This window comes from Eurosta solidaginis, chromosome 4, assembly GCF_040869045.1.
Source record: "Eurosta solidaginis isolate ZX-2024a chromosome 4, ASM4086904v1, whole genome shotgun sequence".
In the NCBI taxonomy this organism is placed as follows: domain Eukaryota; kingdom Metazoa; phylum Arthropoda; class Insecta; order Diptera; family Tephritidae; genus Eurosta; species Eurosta solidaginis.
This window is the reverse complement of record NC_090322.1, coordinates 248,545,491-248,569,813: the sequence shown is the minus strand read 5'-3', so window position 1 is coordinate 248,569,813 and position 24,323 is coordinate 248,545,491. Positions and strand designations below refer to the sequence as shown.

At 34.7% G+C, this 24,323-nt stretch overlaps 1 protein-coding gene across 7 annotated transcripts in view; it reads left to right on the top strand.

Annotated features, from left to right (window-relative positions):
• Positions 1-457: 457 nt before the first annotated feature.
• LOC137251255 (TWiK family of potassium channels protein 7) overlaps positions 458-24,323 on the top strand; it is a 157,945-nt gene continuing 134,079 nt past the window's right edge. Inside the window, exons 1-4 of one of the 7 annotated variants that reach the window (XM_067785541.1) lie at positions 469-487; positions 1,699-1,725; positions 8,654-8,814; positions 9,103-9,556. In XM_067785541.1, coding sequence (XP_067641642.1) covers positions 9,359-9,556 — 198 coding nt within the window. In that variant the 5' untranslated portion in view covers positions 469-487; positions 1,699-1,725; positions 8,654-8,814; positions 9,103-9,358. Of the gene's footprint in view, positions 763-1,698; positions 1,726-8,622; positions 8,815-9,102; positions 9,557-24,323 lie in introns of those variants that run through there. The other 6 variants (XM_067785545.1, XM_067785544.1, XM_067785546.1 and 3 more) reach the window with 6 other exon arrangements.

Genomic DNA, 24,323 nt, shown 5'->3' with positions numbered 1-24,323 from the left:
AATCTTCTTCAAAACGTCAAACCCAAAAAGTCGCACGTGCTTGCAACCTCTAACATCAAACATGCAACCAAATATGTTCATGCAACATGTTGTGTTTACTACGAGCGGCAAAATGTGAAAAGCACAATGAAAATACACACATACAAACGCGCAAAAGAAATCAATACAATAAATAAAGAAAATGCATGTTTTGCACATGCAACGTCACTAATGTGCGTGTTTGTGAAAGACCAACAACAACAAAAACTGATAGTATAACCAAAATTTTGCGAACACAAATTTAGTGTATGTGTGTGTATGTTTTGTTTCAGCTTTGGTGAATTATTGTTTGTTTGTATATATGAATCTGATTGTGTGCTGGCTGGCGCTTGATGTTATTGGACTTTTGATTTTCCCAACCAAGTAAAATGAGATTTTCATGCGAATTTTCTTTTCAGTTGCGGCTGTGACATCGTAGCGCATGGAAGCGTGAAAGCTCGGGAGTTAAGTGTGTGTGGTTCCTTTTTTTGGGGGGTGCGTGCGTTTGGCTTTTGTCGTAATGAGATTGATTTAACGGCGTGTAATGTAGTTTTTGTGTATTAGGGCAGAGGAGTTGAAGTTTATAGTTCCAGTTTAGTGTGAAGAAAATTTTCAGTTCTCAAACTAAAACTAACTACTTCATACCTTAAAAAATGTTAAGTTTAATTGAAAAAAAAAAAACATGTTTAGCGCAGTGAGAGATGTGATCTGAGGAATCAAAAGAGAATGCCTCCACTGGCAAAGGTGTCGTAAATATAAAACCAAAAAAGTGTTTTATAAATTAATTCGTTACTCATGATTATTATATTGACTGCTGAGTGGAATATCACCCTATACTGACTGTCGTTTCAAAAACCCCCCATCCCATAAAATATTTGAAAATTGTTCTACATCAGAATTTGTTTGAAAAACACGCCACCTTAGACATTTTTTCAAAAACATAGAATTTTATATCAGAATATGCGTTACAATACCAAAGACCTATTAAGTGATTAAGCCTAATTTTTCGGTTAATTTTATGATAAACAAGTAAGGAAGGCTAAGTTCGGGTGTAACCGAACATTACATACTCAGCTGAGAGCTTTGGAGACAAAATAAGGCAAAATCACCTTGTAGGAAAATAAACCTAGGGTAACCGTGGAATGTGTTTGTGTGACATGGGTATCAAATGGAAGGTATTAAAGAGTATTTTAAAAGAGAATAGGCCATAGTTCTATAGGTGGACGTTATTTCGGGCTATCGCCATAAAGATGGACCAGGGGTGACTCTAGAATGTGTTTATACGATATGGGTATCAAATTAAAGGCACTTATTAGGGAATGGCCCTTAGTTGTATATGTGAAGGCGTTTTCGCGATATCCACCAAAATGTGGATCAGGTTGACCCAGACCATCATCTGTCGGGTACCGCTAATTTATTTATATATGTAATACCACGAACAGTATTCCTGCCAAGATTCCAAGGGCTTTTGATTTCGCCCTGCAGAACTTTTTCATTTTCTTCTACTTAATATGGTAGGTGTCACACCCATTTTACAAAGTTTTCTCTAAAGTTATATTTTGCGTCAATAAACCAATCAAATTACCATGTTCCATCCCTTTTTTCGTATTTGGTATAGAATTATGGCATTTTTCTCATTTTTCGTAATTTTCGATATCGAAAAAGTGGGCGTGGTTATAGTCGGATTTCGGCCATTACAAAGATAAAGTGAGTTCAGATAAATACGTGGACTAAGTTTAGTAAAGATATATTGGTTTTTGCTCAAGTTATCGTGTTAACGGCCGAGCGGAAGGACAGACGGTCGACTGTGTATAAAAACTGGGCGTGGCTTCAACCGATTTCGCCCTTTTTCACAGAAATAAGTTATCGTCCCAGAATCTAAGCCCCTACCAAATTTCACAAGGATTGGTAAATTTTTGTTCGACTTATGGCATTAAAAGTATCCTAGAAAAATTAAATGAAAAAGGGCGGAGCCACTCCCATTTTGAAATTTTCTTTTGTTTTTGCATTTTGTTGCACCATATCATTACTGGAGTTGAATGTTGACATAATTTACTTACATACAGTAAAGATATTCAATTTTTTGTTAAAATTTGACTTAAAAAAATTTTTTTTTAAAAAGCGGGCGTGTTCTTCATCCGATTTTGCTAATTTTTATTTAGCACATATATAGTAAAAGTAGTAACGTTCCTGCAAAATGTCATCATGATATCTTCAACGACTGCCAAATTACAGCTTGCAAAACTTTTAAATTACCTTCTTTTAAAAGTGGACGGTGCCACGCCCATTGTCCAAAATTTTAATAAGTTTCTATTTTGCGTCATAAGGTCAACCACCCTACCAAGTTTCATCGCTTTATCCGTCTTTGGCAATGAATTATCGCATTTTTTCAGATTTTCGAAATTTTCGATATCGAAGAAGTGGGCGTGGCTATAGTCCGATATCGTTCATTTTAAATAGCGATCTGAGATGAGTGCCCAGGAACCTACATACCAAATTTCATCAAGATACCTCAAAATTTACTCAAGTTATCGTGTTAACGGACAGACGGACGGACGGACGGACGGACGGACAGGGCTGAATCAAATTTTTTTTCGATACTGATGATTTTGATATATGGAAGTCTATATCTATCTCGATTCCTTTATACCTGTACAACCAACCGTTATCCAATCAAAGTTAATATACTCTGTGAGCTCTGCTCAACTGAGTATAAATAGAAATTTTGGCTTATGGGCATGGCCCCGCTTTAGAAGAAGACAATTTAAAAGTTTTTTAAGCCGTAAATCAAAAGCCGGTTAAAGTAACATGTTATACATTATATTGTCCTTGCTAAAATATATGCTCTTTGTGAAAATTCTGACTGGGTTAGGGAGCCGCCCACAAAAAAAAAAATATCGAAATTTCGAAAAATGCGATAATTTACTACCAAAGATTGATGAAGTGATGAAATTTGATATTTGCGTTAACTTAAAAATATAAATTTGGTTATATTTTGGAAAATGAAATGTTGAAATTTGGCAGAGAGGCAGAGACGAAATCGGCTGACGATCACGCCCACTTAAAAAAATTTTTTTTTAAATAAATAAAAAAAAAAAATAAATGTAAGGCGCGATAACCTCCGAAGAGATCTAAGGCCGAGCTTCTCTTCCAATTTGCGTCGTGCTCCTCTTGATTTTTCCCTACAAATTGGCCGGACGGGACCTACATGTTTTATGCCGACTTCGAACGGCATCTGCAAGGCAGATGAGTTTTCACTGAGAGCTTTTCATGGCAGAAATACAATCGGAGCGCTTGCCAGACACTGCCGAGGGGCGACCCCGCTTAGAAAAAATTTCTTCTAATTGAATTGAATTTCTTTTTAAAGCTAACAACAATTTCAATATCTTTGAGGTATATTCTTAAACTATACTGCCATCCATAGCAAGAAGGCAGTAAAATGCACTTGCTGACTTTTTAGGAACTTTAACGCCAATAAATTTCTGCGTTTACAATTTGCTCATTAACTAAAGAAATACGCATTTAAAATTCACAATGAAAGATAAAATAAGGTCTTAAATTTGAAGTTTACTCAAAAAATCTTAAATTTTCCAATAAAAAATTCAAATTTCTCCGATTTTACTTTTTACACTTTACTGCGTCTTTGCTATGGACGGCAGTAAACTGATATTTCACCTCAGTAGTCTTGTAGTGCAGCGAAGTGCGAAGTTAATATGATTTTGAAAATGGGCGTGGCCCGTCCCTCTTTGCAAGGTAATCTCTATAAAACACTTGACCGATTGGTTGGAGATCACTCCCAATTTTTATACTTATACTGCAGTATGTTCTTCCGTCCGTACGTTAACACGCTGAGCAAAAATTGCGATGTCTTCACCAAATCTAGTTATTGCATTGAAAGTGATAACCAATCGATAACTCGTGTAAACCTTGTCGATAACGCACCTACATATATATAACAAACCGATAACCCTCGAAAAGAAATTGATAACACGTCCATAATCCGTGATAACACGCTGACCATTTTCGTTTCCGGCTTCGGCTTTGAAGTCTAGTCTTTCCTTTTCTTCTCCTTTTTTTCAAAGCCACTATATTGTTATTTGGATCGGGCTTCCTTATTGGCTTGAGCGAGTTCAGAAGGTGTTATTACGACTTGTTCTCCGATCACTAATGGTTTCAGAATCGTTTTCTGGTATTAATAATGGTCGCATTTCCATTGATCAAAGTATACTGTGGAATGTAGCGCCCTGCTATAGACTGCCCAGCACTTCTGATGTGAGTTTAATGTCCTGTGGAGAAACATGGTTCCAAATTAATGGAAGGGGTCTGGTCTGCTGTTTACTGCCTTGATCCAGAAATAAGTAGACCCTACAGGCTGCCAGATTACTGCAGCGTCTTTCAAGCAGAAATTATAACCGTGCAGAAAGCAGCAGGAATTTTGGAGAAATCTTGCTTAAGCTGCTGTCGCATCTATATATATATATATTAATAGTCAGGCGCAGGCCCGACGAGAGGGAGGGGGAATGGGGGGATTCCCCCGGGCCCGGGGTTTCTGAGAGGGCCCGCGATTTAGAGGTACTATGATATTTTTTTTTAATTCAGGAGAGTCTTTAGTTGTTCTATGTCCAATTTTTAAGCCGAATTTCATAAGCAACGAATATCTGCATTTCGTTTTAATATTATAGTGAAGTGTGAAAAATAATTTAAAAAGTCCCTTTCTTTAAAATTTAAGAATAAATATTTCATTGGGCAGCTGGCTCAAAACGCTGTTTATAAAACACAATTTCTATTACTCAACTGACGCAAACATGTTTTCAACGTATCACTAATCAGTTGAAACTCTAATTCAAAAGGACGTTACAATCGATACACTTATCAATGAACAACTAGTCACTGAAACTCAAAAGTGGAAAGAAATTGTATATAGAATTTTGGACACTATTTTATTTTTGGGTGAAAGAGGCCTAGCTTTCAGAGGCGAAAGTATATACATATCTTGGTGAACGAAACAATGGGAATTTTTTGGGCATCTAAGATCTCATAAGCCATTATGATCCGATAATTAGAGATCATTTGGGGAGAGTTAGGATTTCACAACAGCAGCACAAACGTTTACAAGTTCACTATCTTTCCCCAGACATTCAGAACGAGTTTATAGAAATTTGTGCGCAACACGTGAGGGAAACTATATTAGATCAAAGCAAGAAAGCCAAGTATTTTGCTATTATCGTTGATGCTACGCCTGATGCTAGTCACGTTGAACAGACTACGTTCATTTTGCGCTACCTCCATTTCAATTCGAAAGCAACATATTTTACAATTCAAGAATGGTTTTTGAGCTTTCGTGGATTGTAACCAAAAAACTGGTCAGGAGATCGCTGATTTAATTTGCCATACTTGATTGAAGATTGTCGTGCACAAGGGTACGATAACGGCGCCTAATATGAAAGGAGTTTACAACGGAGCACAACGTCACGTTCTCGACAAAAACTCAAATGCTGATTATTCGCCTTGTGCAACACACAGTCTCAATTTATGTGGTGTTGATGCTGCAGAATGCTGTACGGCTGCAATTGTTTTCTTCGGAGTTGTACAAAAATGTTTTACTATTTTCAGCAGCAGTCCACTACGATGGGACATCCTCAAAAAAATGCACGGAGCTCTCTTCACAGTCTTTCAGACACTAGGTGGTCGGCTAGAATTGAGGCCATCAGACCATTCGCAAACCATGTTCCAGTATTAAAATAAGCATTAAACGGATTACTTAATACTGACTACCATTAATGAAAGAAACGTCGTTCTCCAAGCTAGAGGCGCCACCATAGATGTTGAAGTTGATCAGGAACCAATGGGAAACAATTTTGATCGAATGCAAAGCAGTTGCTATGCAATTGAACATCTCGCCAGACTTTCCGGACATTTGAAAGAGAAAACCCAAAAGACGTTTTGAGGGTAATGGAAATGAGATGATTACGGATTATTCAGAGTCTGATTTTAAAAACAATACATTCCTGGCGATCGATGATTCGGTAATCACTGGCATTACTGAACGATTTACAGCTATGGGAAATTTGAACGAGAAGGTTTCCTTTTTGTGGCAATTTGAAGACCTGGAGGAAACTACGGTTCGGGCGAGCGCAGCAAAATTTGTCGAAAAAACAAGTCGGACATTTCTCAAAGCTTAGAATGCGAAATAATTCACTTGAAACACATTTACGAAGCAAATTTTGATAAAGGTCTGTCACCATTGGGATTGCTAAATGCCGTTTATGTTCAAAATCTGTATACGATTTTCCCCAACATTTGTATTGCTTTACGTATTTTTGCACTATACCTGTCACTGTAGCTAGTGCAGAACGTTCCTCTTTGATATCCGAACCTTCTATATTGAATAATTAAAATTTATAATCATCATTAAATTTATCAGAAATGTATTAAAATGTTATCAAATAACTAGAAAAGATTATTTGAAACATTATGTGGCTGTTAATAGAGAAATTTATTTCTACGTTACACTAAAATAGTATAAATAGTAAATATTCTGTGTTAATTTTATTGTCAGCTCTTAGTCCAAAAATCATTTAGTTGATGTGGCAAACATTTTTTTTGATGTAATCCATCAATAATGATTCATGAATGAGAACTCATTAATTTAAATTAATCAAATGTACTTATTAGTGGATTTTTTATAGGGGGCCCGTAAAATGTTTAGTCCCGAGCCCGTATTTTCTCTCTACGGCCCTGGTCAGGCGGCGATTAAAATAATAATCTCACAGAGTACTTCATCAAGAAGTGTTCTGGAATGGAAATAAGCATTGAAACGACAATAGACGTCCCAATCCGTTTGGGAGAAATTAAACAGAAGCTGCATATGATCCATCAAGCAGGAGAGGGGCTACAAAATTTCTAAGATCATGTGCAAAGCCTACGATATTACACTCAGTAAGTGGCTCATATCTCTGAAGAGAGAAGACTTAACACTAACGATGGGCATACTAACTGGATACTGCCTTCTGGCGTCACATGCTTATAAGTTAGGTATCGTCAGCAAAAGCAGGTGTAGGAACTGCGAGGCAGCAATTAAGCTGGATCTCAGAAAACTTCTAGTATTTTCAAAGTGGACGGTGTTATTCTATAACATAAGTCCTGTTACCTGATTGGGGTTCATCCGTTTGGTCGTCAAACAAATTCTGGTAATACCAGGGACGCATTCAGTCTATGTGAGGTCTTTATTTGACCGGCGAGTTTAACCTAACCTAACCTATGGAGAAACCTTCGAAAATTGGTTTTTCCAGAACTTACTATGCTTCTTTTTGATCTGAATTCGGTTTTCAACTCCTCACTTGCTGATTTTAAGGTCATCATTATGATTTTATAGTTTTCGCAATGAAATGTCTTTCAACTTCCCGACTTTGTAATCCACCAAAAATGCGTTAAAGCAAAATGTTACTCATACGAACTGTCTACCAAAGAACTAAAACTTAACACAATTCTATATAATAAGTAAAGGTGTCTAAGTTCGGGTGTAACCGAACATTATATACTCAGCGTGAGCTTCAATTATAAATTTCATTTCAGATAAATTACTTTTCTACATAACACGTGGCACCGCCCGTTTAAAAAAAATGTCTCTCCATTTCCTCTTACAATAAAACTTGATAAGTGAAATATCATTGATTCAAAACAATCTTTTGCTAAGTTATAGCTCATTATTCTAGTTTACGACCCTTTCAAAAATCTTTTGTATAAAAGTGGGCGTGGTCTTTAACCGATCTCGTCCATTTTCCCTAGAAATATTTCCTGCTATAGGGAAACTTGTGTACCAAATTTTATTGCGATCCGTTAATTTTTCTTCGAGTTATGGCTCCCGAAACAGAAAATTGCTTAGTCATAAAACGGGCGGTGCCACGCCCATTTTTTTAAATTTGAAGTTTTTTCTATTTATTGTTATAAATCCACTTAGGAAATGAAATACCATTGATATAAAGCTCTTTTTTGCAAAGATATAGCTTATTTTATTCGTCCACGACCCTTTTTAAAATCTTTTATATAAAAGTGGGCCTGGTCCTTAACCGATTTCGTTTATTTTTCTTCAAATCATTCGTTATAGTAAAGGCAACCTCTCTGCCGAATTTTGTTACGATAGGTTGAACGATTTTTGATTTATGATTAATATTTGTAAAACTGATTTTATCATAAAAGGGGCGGTGCCACCCCCATTTAAAAATTTTTTCAAACTTTTATCAAGAGTCTCAATATCAGTCCACATGCCAAATTTCAACATTCTAGGTGTATTATTTACTAAATTATCAGGTTTTTTGTGTTTTCCAAAATGTTATATATATAAAAAGTGGGCGTGGTTATCATCCGATTTCGCTCATTTTCAATACCAATCTATTCTGGGTCCAGATAAGCTGGTGTTCCAAATTTGGTGAAGATACCTCAATATTTACTCAAGTTATCGTGCTAACGGACGGACGGACATGGCTCAATCAAATTTTTTTTCGATACTGATGATTTTGATATATGGAAGTCTATATCTATCTCGACTCCTTTACACCTGTACAACCAACCGTTATCCAATCAAGGTTAATATACTCTGTGTGCAAAGCACGCTGAGTATAAAAAGGGCAAAAAGTTATTAAAACTAGATAAGTACTTATTGAAAAAAAAAAAAAAAAATCCAAGCCTTCATATATAAATTATATGTTCAAGTAACCACGAAATGACTACAAGTGCTCATCACAAAATTTTCCAACAACAAGTTCGCAAAATATTGTAAATATGAATTGTGTTTAAGTATATCGCTCATTTGCTTCAATAGTGTCATAACTCAAAAAACATGACTTTTGAGTTAATAACATTCAAACGTACCCAATAACATGATCTATGTTGTATAAAAAAATCTTTGTGATCCGTTAAAAATTTACCACGTGCTACACAAATGAAAATATGCCTTTATATGCGCAACATATGGCAGTTAAAATCTTTGAAAGACTCTACTGGAAAATTGTGTTTTTCGAGTTATGACACTATTGAAGTAAATGAGCGATATGTACTTATGCAGTACATAAAAAATAATCAAAGGCTTTCAACAATCAACACCCCAACAGTCAGCCAACAGTAAATAAAAAGTCTAATGATTTGAATGAAATTAGAGGACTACAAAAATGACTTTCATATGTTTACGAGTAATAATATAAGTTAACACATGAATTTACACATACTTACACAAAATGATATGTGAATATGTATGCGACTTAGTTGTAATATGCTGGTGAAGTGTTAAAACTACAACAAGAGCAAAAAAAATTCTTTCCAACACAATAAAAAGTTATAAAATATGGCCGGCTTCGATGCAGCCGATGATTGCAATACCGAACTTTTGGAAAAGTTAAAACATTTAGATGTGCGTGCCAATGAAGAAAGTAAAGATGGCGTTTTTAGTAAAGGCTGTTGGAAGTCAATGAAATGGAAATCAGCATTAAATCACATTGGTCTTTTGGTATCGCTGTCAATCTATTGTGGCGTGGGTGGATTGGTGAGTGTAAAAAACGGATGAACATTATTTTATTTTTATAAATTAAATAACAGACCCGACGGACGTTGTTCTGTCCCATCTTTGGTCTGCATAAATTTTAAGAGTTTTCATTTGGAAAAAAAAGTATCGGAAATATTAATCTAGGCAAAGTGCTACTATATATATACCAAATTTCAGGAAATCGAAGCTTGAATAGAATTTGTTCGAATAGATCGGTCTCTCATCGGTCAACTTCTCGAGAGAAACTTCTTAGGAATACTCTTCGGGTTGCTGTGAAGAGACCCTGCAAATTGGAATAAAATCTATGGGCTACTTTCGGAGTCCATAAGCTGCATACAAACATGCATCCTTCTATATACACTTACGGACAAAATAATAGGTGTACACAGCTTTGGTTTTAAATCAATACAAGATTCTGCCAATGAAAAATTGTGATAATTATTATAATTCTTCCATTTCAAAGAAAACTTTATCATAGTAATATCATGAGATCAAGATCATACATATCCATATGTATTTTTGATGATGACTTCAGGTTGAAGTCGAATAATCGAACAAATAAATATATTTGGAATACTACTAAAAAAAGAAGTTTTATTCAATAATCTGGCCTAAAGCTCAATCAAAATTATCAAATTATAGTAATATAAAAATAAAATAAAAACCTTTTAAACACTTCCTTTATATGTATAAATGGACAAAAACCAGCGAAAAATATCTCCTTACATAAAGACATATTCTTGCTAAACTTTGATTTTTAAATTTTGACATAGAAATTGCAAAAATATTTATGAGAAGTAAAAATTTAAAGGTGGAGCGCACATTACTTGGATTGGAAAGTTGGTAGGAAAGAAGATATTATTAGTCAATCAATTGCGATCCACCTTTATATTTTTACTTCTCATAAATATTTTTGCAATTTCTATGTCAAAATTAAATAAAGAAAGTGCTTAACATTTTTTTATTTTATTTTTATTTTCTCCTTTTCAGTTCTAAATATCTAAATATTTATTATCTAATTATTTCGATCCGTGCGCCACCTTGCGGAATTTTTTTCTCCTTTTGTCATTTGTCACGGCGTCTTAGCCTGCCTCCGAAGTTTCATGTTTGTAGCTCAAAGAGAAGTTACTTTAAAATCGATCTGAAAACACCAAATTTTTATCTAAATATTTCGATCCGTACGCCATCTAACGGAATTTTTTCTCCTTTTCTTACATTTTCTCGGTGTCTTGACCTATTTGTTAAGTTTTACGCTTGTAGCTCAATGAGAACTTACATAAAAATCAAACCCGAAATTCCCGCCGTTCCGTTTGATTTTTCTAAATATCTCAGTCCGTGCGCCCCCTAGCGAAACGTTTTGTATTGTGTCATCGGCTGTCATCGACCTCTGAATTAAGCACTAAATTTTTAGCCTCTAGCTCATCGAGAAGTTATTTAAAACCCGGTTTCGAATTTCCAAATTATTATCAAATTTTTTCGATCCGTGCGCCACCTAACGACATTTTTTTCTCCTTTTGTTCCTTTGTCACAGTGTCTTAACCTGACTCTGTGGTTTCATGTTTGAAGCTTAAAGAGAAGTTACTTTAAAATCGATCTGAAAAAAACCAAATTTCCAAATTCTTATTTAAATATTTCGATCCGTGCGCCACCTGACGGAATTTTTTTCTCCTTTTCTTAAATTTTCTCGGCGTCTTTATCCTATCTGTGAATTTTACAGTTGTAGCTCAATGAGAACTTACATAAAAATCAATCCCAAAATTTCCTCCGTTTCGTACGATTTTTCTGAATATCTCATCCCGTGCGCCCCTAGCGAATCTTCTTGTATCGTGTCATCGGCTGTAATCGACCTCTGATTTAAGTTTGAAATTTCAAGTCTCTAGCTCATTGAGAAGTTACTTGAAGACTGGTTTGAAAATTTTCAAATTCTTATCTAATTATTTCGATCCGTGCGCCACCTAACGGATTTTTTTCTCCTTTTGTTGCATAGTCACGGTGTTCTAACCTATGTGTAAAGTTTCATGTTTGTAGCTCAATGAGAAGTTACTTAAAAATCGATTGCAAGATTTGTATGAAAAGCGGACAAACAATCAACCGACTTAATATAAAGAAAGTAAAAATGCTGTTGGTCAAAATAATGGGTGTATGAAACTTTTCTTAAAAATCAAAGTATACCATTGAAATATAATTCCTTACTCTACTGTTTTCTTAACCACCGGTATCTCCTACATGTATTGCATAACTTTGCCTTTTCCAATCGTCACGACTTTAAATCATTTTTGGCAGGTTTCCAATGGAGTTCTATTCCATCCCAATCCTTCATCTTCTGCCAATATAACTAGCTTGTTTTGAAATGAAAAGGACTCTAATCTTTTTCTAAGTTCACTTCACAAGTTCTTAACCGGGTTGAGGTCAGGGGATTGATTTGACCATTGCATACATGTGACAACTCCATTTCTGAGCCACTCAGATACCAACCGAAAATTATGTTTTGTATCGTTATGTTGGCGGTAACTCAATCTGAGTGGCATGTGTTTCTCCGCATATGTAAGTTTAACATTTCGCAAAATATCCCTGTACTCCTGAGTGATTATTGCGGCCTTTATCCAAAATAAAGAACCCAAACTATAACAAGAGAATCCTCTCGACCATTGCATTTCCTTCTCCGTGCCTAATTGTCCTTTTGGTGTATCAAGAAGAAAAATCTTTGCCCTTTGGGCCATGTACAGTACTTTTGGAGTCCCTTTCGCACAAATTAATCTTCACTTCGACGCTGAATAAAATATTTCGCAATTTTTTCCTTCAATGGGACCGCACCAATGCAGATGTACAGTGGCATAAGCTTGTCTTTTCTGTATGTGTACCGTGGAGTAAAGTGATATTTTGCGAAATGTTAAGCTGACATATGCGGAGAAACACATGCCACTCAGATTGAGTTATCATCAAGATAACGATACAAAACATACTTTTAGGTTGGTATCTGAGTGGTTCAGAAACGGCATAGAACCAAAGCTGTGTACACCTCTATATATGTCCATATATAGAGATAGATAGATTAAATCTCCTAAGTGCACAACATTAGCATATACATACAAACATATACAAAAAATAGAAATAATGTTTAAGAATTTTAAACACGCATACATATATATTTACTGTGAAGCTGATATGCAATGAAAACACATACATACATCCATGCATTCCTATAAATGTACTCTTGAACTTAAATAGCGCTGGCTTTTTTCACCATTCGATCTAATTCAACATGTATTTAAGTATGTGACGCTGTCCCACTCAAAGCAAGTTTGCTCGCACAGCTTGCAGCGAACACACACACGCATTGGGAAAAATGTTACTTTTGTTTTAACAGTTTTGCTTATATTAGAAAGGTATCAAGTATTTGTTTTTTTTTTTCGATGTAAATATTTCAAACTTTTACCATAAAGAATAAGTATTAAAATCGATCCATCCGCTTTGGAAATTTTTATGAATTTTTACTATATTTTGTCAATTTGCCACGCTCCTAATTATACTCAAAATGTCCATCTCACAAAGCTTAGCTTTCAAATACAAAAAACCGTTTTGAAATAAAAAATTTATTACTTGCAGAGACAAAAAAAGGAGATTTAGGTCGAGCTTAACTTCCAATCATGGCAGAAATACACTCGGAGTATTTGCCAAATCACTTCCGAAGGGTGACCCCGATAAGAGCAACTTTTTTCTAATTGAAAAAAACTTGTTTCTTAATTTTTGATGTTACTTTTCCCGGGAGTTGAATCCAGGACCCTCGGTTGTGGTAGGCGGAAACACGCTACCAACACACCACGGCGGCGGCAGAGATATATATACTGTATAGAAATTAAATAGCTCAATAGTTCGAAGTTATTTCTGTTGTACTTATTTGTAATAAGGTTAAAAATGCATTTTATGTTTGGTTTTATAAGTGTATTTAGTACTGTAGAACAAAACAGGGTGGATATTTTAATAATAAGTAATTTCGCAAGTCAGGAGTAACTACACCCAAAATAAAAATTCAGGGAGTGGACATAAAACAAATCTGTACAACAAAAATTTAGGATATCGAATTGAAGATAAGGGAGTGCGAAATTAGAGGGAAATGAAAAAGGGGAGCGGGAAAGGAAAGTTTTAAGAAAAAGGAAAGGTATACCAGTTAAAGCCAGAGAGTCGGTGTAGGTTGGGCCAAAGAGGGTGGGCGCAGGATCGGCGAGACACCGACGTAGTATCGGCACATTATCGCTGAGGCATCGTCTCATTGTTGACGGGGCGCATCGTTGGCTCATCGTCAGCGCGCCATCATCTCATATTTGGCGCATATCCTCTTTCAAATGTGTGTCATTGTCCCTTTATTGTGGTGCCTTCGACTCGTTCTTGCCACTGCACACGTATCGTCAGCTCTTTTTACAATGGTTTAATATTTTGCCGAATATTATGCAAACTTCTTCGTCGTTTAATTTTCCATTTTCTTCTCCCTTCATTAGCCTTTACCTACCCCTTTTCTCTTTTAGTTTGCCTTATCTTTCAAATATCCAGATTTTGACCTTCTGATTTGGTTTATGAACACTTCCCAAGTATTTCTCTTAGTATTTAACTACTTAGTCCTCATACCGCGAACAAGAAGTTTAATAATGGTAATAACAACTTGGCGCTATATACCTCTTAGGAGATTTGGACCGACTTTATTTTCCAAATTGCGGTGTAGTGATTTTTTAACGATATCCTACAAATTAGCGAAGACTATAGGGTTTTCATGTTGACTTTAAACGGTATCTTCAGCGCAGATAAAATTTTGCTTAGGGCGGAAAACTTTTCCTGAGTCTTGAAGCAAGGACCTTTAGTTTGAAAACTATTCGAGTTTACGTAAGTAGGGAAGAAAGTGAATAATAACCCCTCTTACATTATCTGCCAGCGTTAATTGTCCAACGCTTGGAGTGGTAGTATGTAATGCCAACCAGTCGGAACAATTAAAACCTCTTCAAATCTATGGGTCATGACAATGCAACTCCATATTTGAGTTTAACAGCTCCTACGCATTTGCATATCAACCACAGCCGCCACTAGCCCCGAATTTCCTTTCCCAAATGAGCAAAAACGGAGCAAGCTCCGAGGGCTTATCTGCTACCCGTGGTATCAACTTCAAAGCCTTTGGTCCGACCTTCGCCTCCAGACCAGCGGCCCATAAGAATAAAAATAAAAATGAAAATAAAAAGAAAAATGAGGTGGAGTTAAAACCCCCGAATACCCTAACCACTTAGGCCACCAATTATAATCCTCCGTCTTCTTCGTCTCAAAACATCCAAACATACTTGTTCAATAATTCCAGCGAGCGACTAGAGGGAACCCCACTGTAAACCCATATACCCTAACAATTATTCTTAACCACTTAAACCCCTTATGTCATCATGCAACCACCGTTCGATACCATATGACAGTCCCATATGTAGCAGAAGCCACTAAAATGCCACGATATACTGTACGAACGGCTCGACGACTCAGTCCCCAGACATTCCTTGCAACGCGACACAACTGCCCTGGAATAGTTTAAATTTTCTCCCTCATACACTCCAAATCTGGGTTGAAATTCATCCTCTCCCCTGATGCGACCTTTGGTATGGTAGGAAAGTAGGCTAGCTCCACACCACGGCTGAACATTTCTTCTTGAAGCCAACTCTTCTACATATATTACTGCGTTCAGCGAAAATTCGAAACAGTAAATCGCCTGGGTAGATGAAAAGTTGCGCGAAAATTAACTTACTTTTCGAAGTCCAGCTCTAATTTCATTCGAATTTTTGTCATTTCATATTTTTTTAAATTGAATGTACTAAGCGATTCTCTGAACCAAAGTACAATTAAATCTCCATCTTCTTACTTACTTACTTACTTAATTGGCGCTTAACCGTCTAAACGGTTATGGCCGTCCAACAAGGCGCGCCAGTCGCTCCTTCGCTCCGCCAACCGGCGCCAATTGGTCACACCAAGGGAGTTTAAATCGTTTTCCACCTGGTCCTTCCAACGGAGTGGGGGCCGCCCTCTACCTCTGCTTCCATAGGCGGGTTCCGATAGAAACACTTTCTTGGCCGGAGCATCATCTTTCATTCGCATAACATGGCCTAGCCAGCGCAGCTGCTGCGTTTTAATTCGCTGGACTATGTTGATGTCTGCGTATAGCTCGTACAGCTCATCATTAAATCTTCTTCGGTACTCGCCATCGCCAACGCGTAGAGGTCCATAAATCTTTCGAAGAACTTTTCTCTCGAACACTCCCAAAGCCGCTTCATCTGCTGTTGTCATGGTCCATGCTTCTGCCCCTAAATTTCTTTTTTGAATTAATAAAAAAATAACGCCGACCTAAAATTAGTTTAGCATGTTTTAATAGTTTAACAACCGAAAATAGACGTACATACAATATATACGAGTAAAAGTATATTGCACACACACATACATATACAAAGAGATATGTACGAACCACTAGCAACACACCAACACGCCGAATAATTGATATGAATTACCTAAAATTTTTCATAATTTTTTTTTTTTCGTTTTTCACACAAATTTTATTACGGAGGTGGGCAATTAAGTGTTTGTTTTTATACTCAGTTGAGCAGAGCTCACAGAGTATATTAAGTTTGATTGGATAACGGTTGGTTGTACATATATAAAGGAATCGAGATAGATATAGACTTCCATATATCAAAATAATCAGGATCGAAAAAAAATTTGATTGAGCCATGTCCGTCCGTCCGTCCGTCCGTTAACACGATAACTTGAGTAAATTTTGAGGTATCTTGATGAAATTTGGTATGTAGGTTCCTGAGCACTCATCTCAGATCGCTATTTAAAATGAACGATATCGGAATATAACCACGCCCACTTTTTCGATATCGAAAATTTCGAAAAACCGAAAAAGTGCGATAATTCATTACAAAAGACAGATAAAGCGACGAAACTTGGTATATGGGTTGAACTTATGACGCAGAATAGAAAATTAGTAAAATTTTGGACAATGGGCGTGGCAACGCCCACTTTTAAAAGAAGGTAATTTAAAACTTTTGCAAGCTGTAATTTGGCAGTCGTTGAAGATATCATGATAAAATTTAGCAGGAACGTTACTCCTATTACTATATGTACGCTTAATAAAAATTAGCAAAATCGGAGAAGGACCACGCCCACTTTTAAAAAAAATTTTTTTTAAAGTAAAATTTTAACAAAAAATTTAATATCTTTACAGTATATAAGTAAATTATGTCAACATTCAACTCCAGTATGATATGGTGCAACAAAATACAATAATAAAAGAAAATTTTAAAATGGGCGTGGCTCCGCCCTTTTTCATTTAATTTGTCTAGGATACTTTTAACGCCAAAACAAAACGAACAAAAATTAACCAATCCTTTTGAAATTTGGTGGGGGCATAGATTTTATGACGTTAACTATTTTCTGTGAAAATGGGCGAAATCGGTTGATGCCACGCCCAGTTTTTATACACAGTCGTTCGTCTGTCCTTCCGCATGGCCGTTAACACGATAACTTGAGCAAAAATCGACATATCTTTAATGAACTTAGTTCACGTGCTAACTTGAACTCACTTTATCTTGGTATGAAAAATGAACGAAATCCGACTATGACCACGCCCACTTTTTCGATATCGAAAATTACGAAAAATGAAAAAAAGCCATAATTCTATACCAAATACGAAAAAAGGGATGAAACATGGTAAGGTAATTGGATTGTTTTATTGACGCGAAATATAACTTTAGAAAAAACTTTATAAAATGGTTGTAACACCTACCATATTAAGTAGAAGAAAATGAAAAAGTTCTGCAGGACGAAATAAAAAACCCTTAAAATCTTGGCAGATATTACATATATAAATAAATTAGCGGTATCCAACAGATGATGTTCTGGGTCACCCTGGTCCACATTTTGGTCGATATCTGGAAAACGCCTTCACATATACAACTACCACCACTCCCTTTTAAAACTCTCGTTAATACCTTTAATTTTATACCCATATCGTACAAACTCATTCTAGAGTCACCCCTGGTCCACCTTTATGGCGATATCTCGAAAAGGCGAACACCTATAGAACGAAGGCCCACTCCCTTTTAAAAATACTCATTAGCACCTTTCATTTGATACCCATATCGTACAAACAAAGTCTAGAGTCACCCCTGATCCACCTTTATTGCGATACCTCGAGAAGGCGTCCACCTATAGAACTAAGGCCCACTCCCTTTTAAAATACTCATTACCTCCTTTCGTTTGATACCCATATTACACAAACGAATTCTAGAGTCACCCCTGGCCCACCTTTATGGCGATAACTCGAAACGGCGTCCACCTATGGAACTAAGGATTACTCCCTTTTAGAATACTCATTAACACCTTTCATTTGATACCCATATCGTACAAACGCATTCTAGAGTCACCCCTGGTCCACCTTTATGGCGATATCTCGAAAAGGCGACCGCCTATACAACAACCACCACTCCCTTTTAAAACTCTCATTAATACCTTTAATTTGATACCCATATCGTACAAACACATTCTAGAGTCACCCCTGGTCCACCTTTATGGCGATATTTCGAAACGGCATCCACCTATAGAACTAAGGCCCACTCCCTTTTAAAATACTCATTAACACCATTCGTTTGATGCCCATATCGTACAAACATATTCTAAAGTCACCCCTGGTCCACCTTTATGGCGATATCTCGAAAAGGCGAACACCTATAGAACGAAGGCCCACTCTCTTTTAAAAATACTCATTAGCACCTTTCATTTGATACCCATATCGTAGAAACAAATTCTAGAGTCGCCCCTGGTCCACCTTTATGGCGATATCCCTAAATGGCGTCCACCTATAGAACTATGGCCCACTCCCTCATAAAATACTCATTAGTGCCTTTGGTTTGATACACATGTCATATAAACACATTCCAGGGTTTCCATCGGTTCATTTTCCTACAAGGTTATTTTCCCTTATATTGTCACCATAGCTCTCAACTGAGTATGTAATGTTCGGTTACACCCGAACTTAACCTTCCTTACTTGTTGTTATTGTTGTTGTTTGACAACCCGATGCAACACATAAACCGTTAAAACTAGCAACACTTTAGCGTTTATTCACCATTTCAAAAATAAACAAACAAATTTTATAAGTCAGAAAATAGCAATAAAAATTAACATAAAAAAATGTTTTTTCTTCAGAGTTTTATTAATTTTTGTGTTGATTAAAATTTTTGGTTATTTGTATTTATGCGTACATATGTAGGTCTGAAATGCAAACCGTTGCCAATAAATAATAGTAACGAGTTTAATTTATATTATTTTCGTTTCATTGTGGTTTTTAGTAATTATCAAATGCTTGATTGAGTAGCACTTTTGCATGGAATAAATTTTGTGCAGGAAAAAAAAACAACAAAAAACAAAAGAGTGTTAAATAAATATAGCTTTTTAAATGAATTCTCAATTTCGAAAACAAAAAAAGTGTAAACGAATGATAGATGAGAGCGATTTGTTATGAGTCAGTGTGTGTGCGATTTTCAATAAATTTGCTTACATGTATATTGTGCCGAATTTTAACATCACTACGGTTATTAAATAAATGCACAACAATAACAAGTGAAACTGTCTAAGTTTAGGTGTAACCGAACATTATATACTCAGCGTGAGCTTCAATTGCACATTTCATTTTAGATAAATTACTTTTCTACATAACACGTGGCACCGCCCGTTTAAAAAAAATGTCCCCCCTTTCCTCTTACAATAAAACTTGATCAGTGAAATGTCATTGATTCAAAACTATTTTTTGCTAAGTTATAGCTTATTACTCCAGTCTACGACCCTATTAAATTTGTTTTATATAAAAGTGGGCGTGGGCTTTAACCGATCTCGTCCATTCTTTCCAGAAATATTTCCTGCTATAAGGAAAATATGTGTACCCAATTTTATTACGATGCATTAATTTTTCTTCGAGTTATGGCTCCCGAAACATTGAAAATTGCTTAGTCATAAAAGGGGTGGTGCCACGCCCATTTTTTAAAATTTGAAGTTTTTCCTATTTATTGTTATAAATTCACTTGTGAAATGAAATACCATTGATATAAAGCTCTTTTTTGCAAAGATATAGCTTATTTTATTCGTCCACGACCCTTTTAAAAATCTTTTATATAAAAGTGGGCGTGGTCTTTAACCGATTTCGTTAATTTTTGTTCAAAGCATTCACTATAGTAAAGGCAACCTCTCTGCCAAATTTTGTTACGATAGGTTTAATGATTTTTGATGTGTTATTAATATTTGTAAAATTGATTTTATTACAAGTGGGCGGTGCCACGCCCATTTTAAACAAAATTTTCAAATTTTTATCAAGAGTCCCAATATCAGTTCACACGTCAAATTTCAACATTTTATTTACCAAATAATCAGGTTTTTTGTGTTTTCCAAAATGTTATATATATAAAAAGTAGGCGTGGTTATCATCCGATTTCGCTCATTTTCAATACCAATCTATTCTGGGTCCAGACATGCTCGTGTACCAAATTTGGTGAAGATATCTCAATATTTACTCAAGTTATCGTGTTAACGGACAGACGGACGGACGGACTTGGCTCAATCACATTTTTTTTTCGACACTGATGATTTTGATATATCTATCTCGATTCCTTTATACCTGTACAACCAACCGTTATCCAATCAGAGTTAATATACTCTGTGTGCAAAGCACGTTGAGTATAAAAACATTAAAGCAAGTTACACAAACACATTAATCAACATTTATACACATACCTACAAGGCAACGGAGAGATACTCCCAAACACATGTAATCATCAGCCGAAGTAGTACTCACATATACACACGCATATGGCTACAAACTACAAATATACATATATATGGCTGGTAACCACGCATGAAGTTCGCGAAATTACTAGACCTTGGGAAAAATGGGTGAACGAGAAAGCCGTGAGTATAAAATCAGCGCAAGCTGAGGCATGACTAATCAGTTTTGGTTTAAGCACGCTATTGGTTGTGAAGTATAAGTGTTATTGTGACGTACTCTCAAAGTAGTCTAATAAAGACCATTTTACATTATTGAATATTGAAGTTATGTATTCAACAGTTTAGCGCTTCGAACGTTAGCAGAAGGTTGCAAATAAGCAGAAATACCCTAAATTCGTTACAATATTTATTTATACTAGAGTTCGCCCAACTGTTGAAATTCAACTAATGCAGTGGTCACAAAGTACAGACTTTTATTTTCCTTTCTTTGTTGTTGTTGTAGCATTGCTTCGCCCTATCCAATAGACGTGACCATTTACAAATAGTCATCAATATCCTCTAACGGGAGTCCAAGGAAACTTGTCATTAGGGCCAGGGGTGGGCCAAAGTGAGAGGGGTATTAGAGGCGTTTAAGGAGATGGGTGGTATCATGGGCGACATATTACAAACAGGACATACATTATGTATTTGGATAGGTAAGAGTTTAATCTGTTACAGTATCCAAATCGAAGTTGAGCTAGAGTGACGCGCTTCTCTCTAGGGAGAGTGCGTTCCTCTTCTGCGAATTCTGGGTATTATTTTTAAGAACTGGGTTCGCCGGGCAGATTCTACCATAGAGATCTGACGCTTGTTTGTAGATATCAATGAAGACCTGTTTGTGGTTTTTTACTTCATACGGCTGTATTCTCAGGTGCCGTATTTCCTGATAATGCGTGCGGAGATAACTTCTTAAGCCCCTGGGACGTGTGGCCTCTTCAACAAAATATCTGTTGGGATGCCCAAGTTTTTGGGCATTTAACAGAAACAGTGGGCTGATTTGCCCCGATTTTGACGCTGAGGCGACATTATTTTCCTAAAATTGTTTTAAATTAATAAAATATACTTGGCATGTATTACGGTCAGTATATCTTAAAATTTATATTGGTTGACCAAAATTCCAAAGGAATATCATTTGCGCTTGACTTGAAATAAGTTTGCAGCTAAAATGTATCAAAACACTTTACATCGCAATAAAGAAATTTACATATTTGCCCCCCGTGTCATCTACTCCAACACTTAGGTGTCATAAAATGTGGATTCCAGACAATCGTGACGAAATGGAATCACGTAAAGAGGGAACACGACACATAATCAAACATCGAACTAAAACGAAATCAGCGAGTAGTGAGTGGGCAAGTGGTAACTTTTACTAAACCCCGCATAGAAACGGAAGCCAAATGTAACGCAGCGCACGCGAGCTTTTTTTTAACATTGCTTAAATTTCTTTATTGAGCTCAAGAAAATTTTCATTTTTAAATTTAAAGTTTAATGGAATTTAAAAATTTTAAATACACTTTGACAAAATGAATAAATTTTAAACGCTTCTGCGAGTTCGTGAAAAGTTAGCACATCAAACTGATGACTGAGAAAATGAGTTCGCTGAAAAGTGGGTCAAACCTGCTAAACTTTCCAGCAATGGATAAACAGAAAAAAAAGATGATAAAAAGTAAATTAGTGAAAGATTTTTATTCTTGTTTGCTAAGTTACACGCAAAGTGTATCGCTGCGACAAAATAAAATCGTTACACTTGTGAGTAAAAAAAGGCGACAAATAATTTTTGCAAGTTTTTTTAGATTTACATTCCAAAAACAAATTTGTAAGTTTTCGTGAATATTTTTAAGAAATTTGTTCAATCAAAATTCTTAAAAATATTTCAAAATTTTTATAGAAGTTTTTAAAAACTTTCCAAATTTTGATTTTTTCCGAAAACGATTCTTCAAGCTCGTAACAAAACTCTAAAAATATTGACAGATAAGGATTTTTGAAACTTTCGGTATTTCTTATTTTTTTTTTTGAAATATCTGTATTCTTTTTCAAAATTATATTATTCTTGATTAATAGTCTAAACAAAAATTTTCAAGCTCTCATAAATAAATAAATATTTTTCAGAACTTTCCGAATTTTCAATTTTTTTTTAAAACAGTCTTAAAGCTGTTACTTTGTTAGATCCGAATAAAATTTTTGTAATTATCATAACAATTTGTTAAACTTTCGGAACTTTCCAAGTTTTTTTTTTTTTTAAAGTAATCTTCAAATTTACATCAAGCTAGATTAAACTTCTAAATACAAATTCGTAAGTTTTCATGAGTATTTTTAAATACATTCCGAGTTTTCCAATTTTCCTGAAAACTATTCTTCAAACTTGAACAAAAATTAAAAAAAAAGAAATTTAAATTTTTAAAACTTTTCATATTTAAAAATCTTTTCAATAGAGATTCTTAAAACATTTATATTTTATAAAGATTCTTAAAAGCTTTTCGAATATTACAATTTTTCGAAAATGATTCTTCAAATTTATATTAAGCTCGGCTAAAATGTTGAATAAAAATTTGTAATATTTCATGAAGATTTTCAAATATCCTCCGAGTTTTCCAATTTTTTCGAGAACGATTTTTCAAACCTATACTAAAACTAAAAAAAAATTTATGAATGCTTTTCGAATTTTAAAATTTTTCTTAAAAATATTTTTAAAACTATATTTGATAAAGACTTTTAAAAGCTTTCCGAATAAACTACTACTATGAGATTTTTGAAAACTTTTCGATTTCTAAATTCTTTTAAAAGCGATTATTTTACTTTATATTTTGTTACACCAACATTCAAAACAAAATTTGAAAAATTGGCATTATCATAAAAACTTTTTAAAACATTCGGAATTTCTTAATTTTCTTAAAAAAGGTCTTCTTCAAAATTATTTAAATTGTTCTCGACTAAAATTCTAAATAAAAATTTTTAAGCTCTCATAAAAAATACATATCAAAGAGAACATTCCGAAATTTGGGTTTTTTAAACAGTTCTTCAAGCTTATATCGACTTTTTAGAATAAAATTCGAAATAAAAACTTTAAAATTTTCAGTAAAATTTTTTAAGCTTTCCGAATTTTCTATTTTTTAAAGGATTCTTTAAATTTATATTAAGCTATACTAAAACTCTAAATAAGAATTTGTTAATTTTCAATTTTTTATAACAAAAATTTTTCAAACCTATACTAAAATTAAAAAAATTTAAATTGTCATAAACATTTTTTAAAACTTCTCGAATTTTAAAACTTTTTCAAGAAGATTCTTAAACTTTTTGTGTTTGATAAAGATTTTTAAAAGCTTTCCTGGTCTTCCAATTTTTCGAAAACGATTCTTCAAATTTATATTAAATTCGGCTAAAATTTTGAATAAAAATATGTAATATTTCATGAAGGTTTTCAAATATCCTCCGAGTTTTCCAATTTTTTCGAGAACGATTTTTCAAACTTATACTAAAACTCTAAAAAAAAATTTATGAATGCTTTTCGAATATTAAAATTTTTCTTAAAAAATATTCTTAAAACTATATTTGATAAAGACTTTTAAAAGCTTTCCGAATAAATTACTATGAGATTTTTGAAAGCTTTTCGATTTCGAAATTCTTTCAAAAACATTATCGTAGCTTATATTTTGTTACACTAACATTCAAAACAAAATTTGAAAAATTGGCATTATCGTAAAAACTTTTTAAAACTTTCGGAATTTCTTAATTTTCTTAAAAAAGAGTCTTCTTCAAAATTATTTAAATTGTTCTCGACTAAAATTCTAAATAAAAATTTTTAAGCTCTCATAAAAAATACATATCAATGAGAACTTTCCGAAATTTGGGTTTTTTTAAACAGTTCTTCAAGCTTATATCGACTTTTTAGAATAAAATTCGAAATAAAAACTATAAAATTTTCATTAAAATTTTT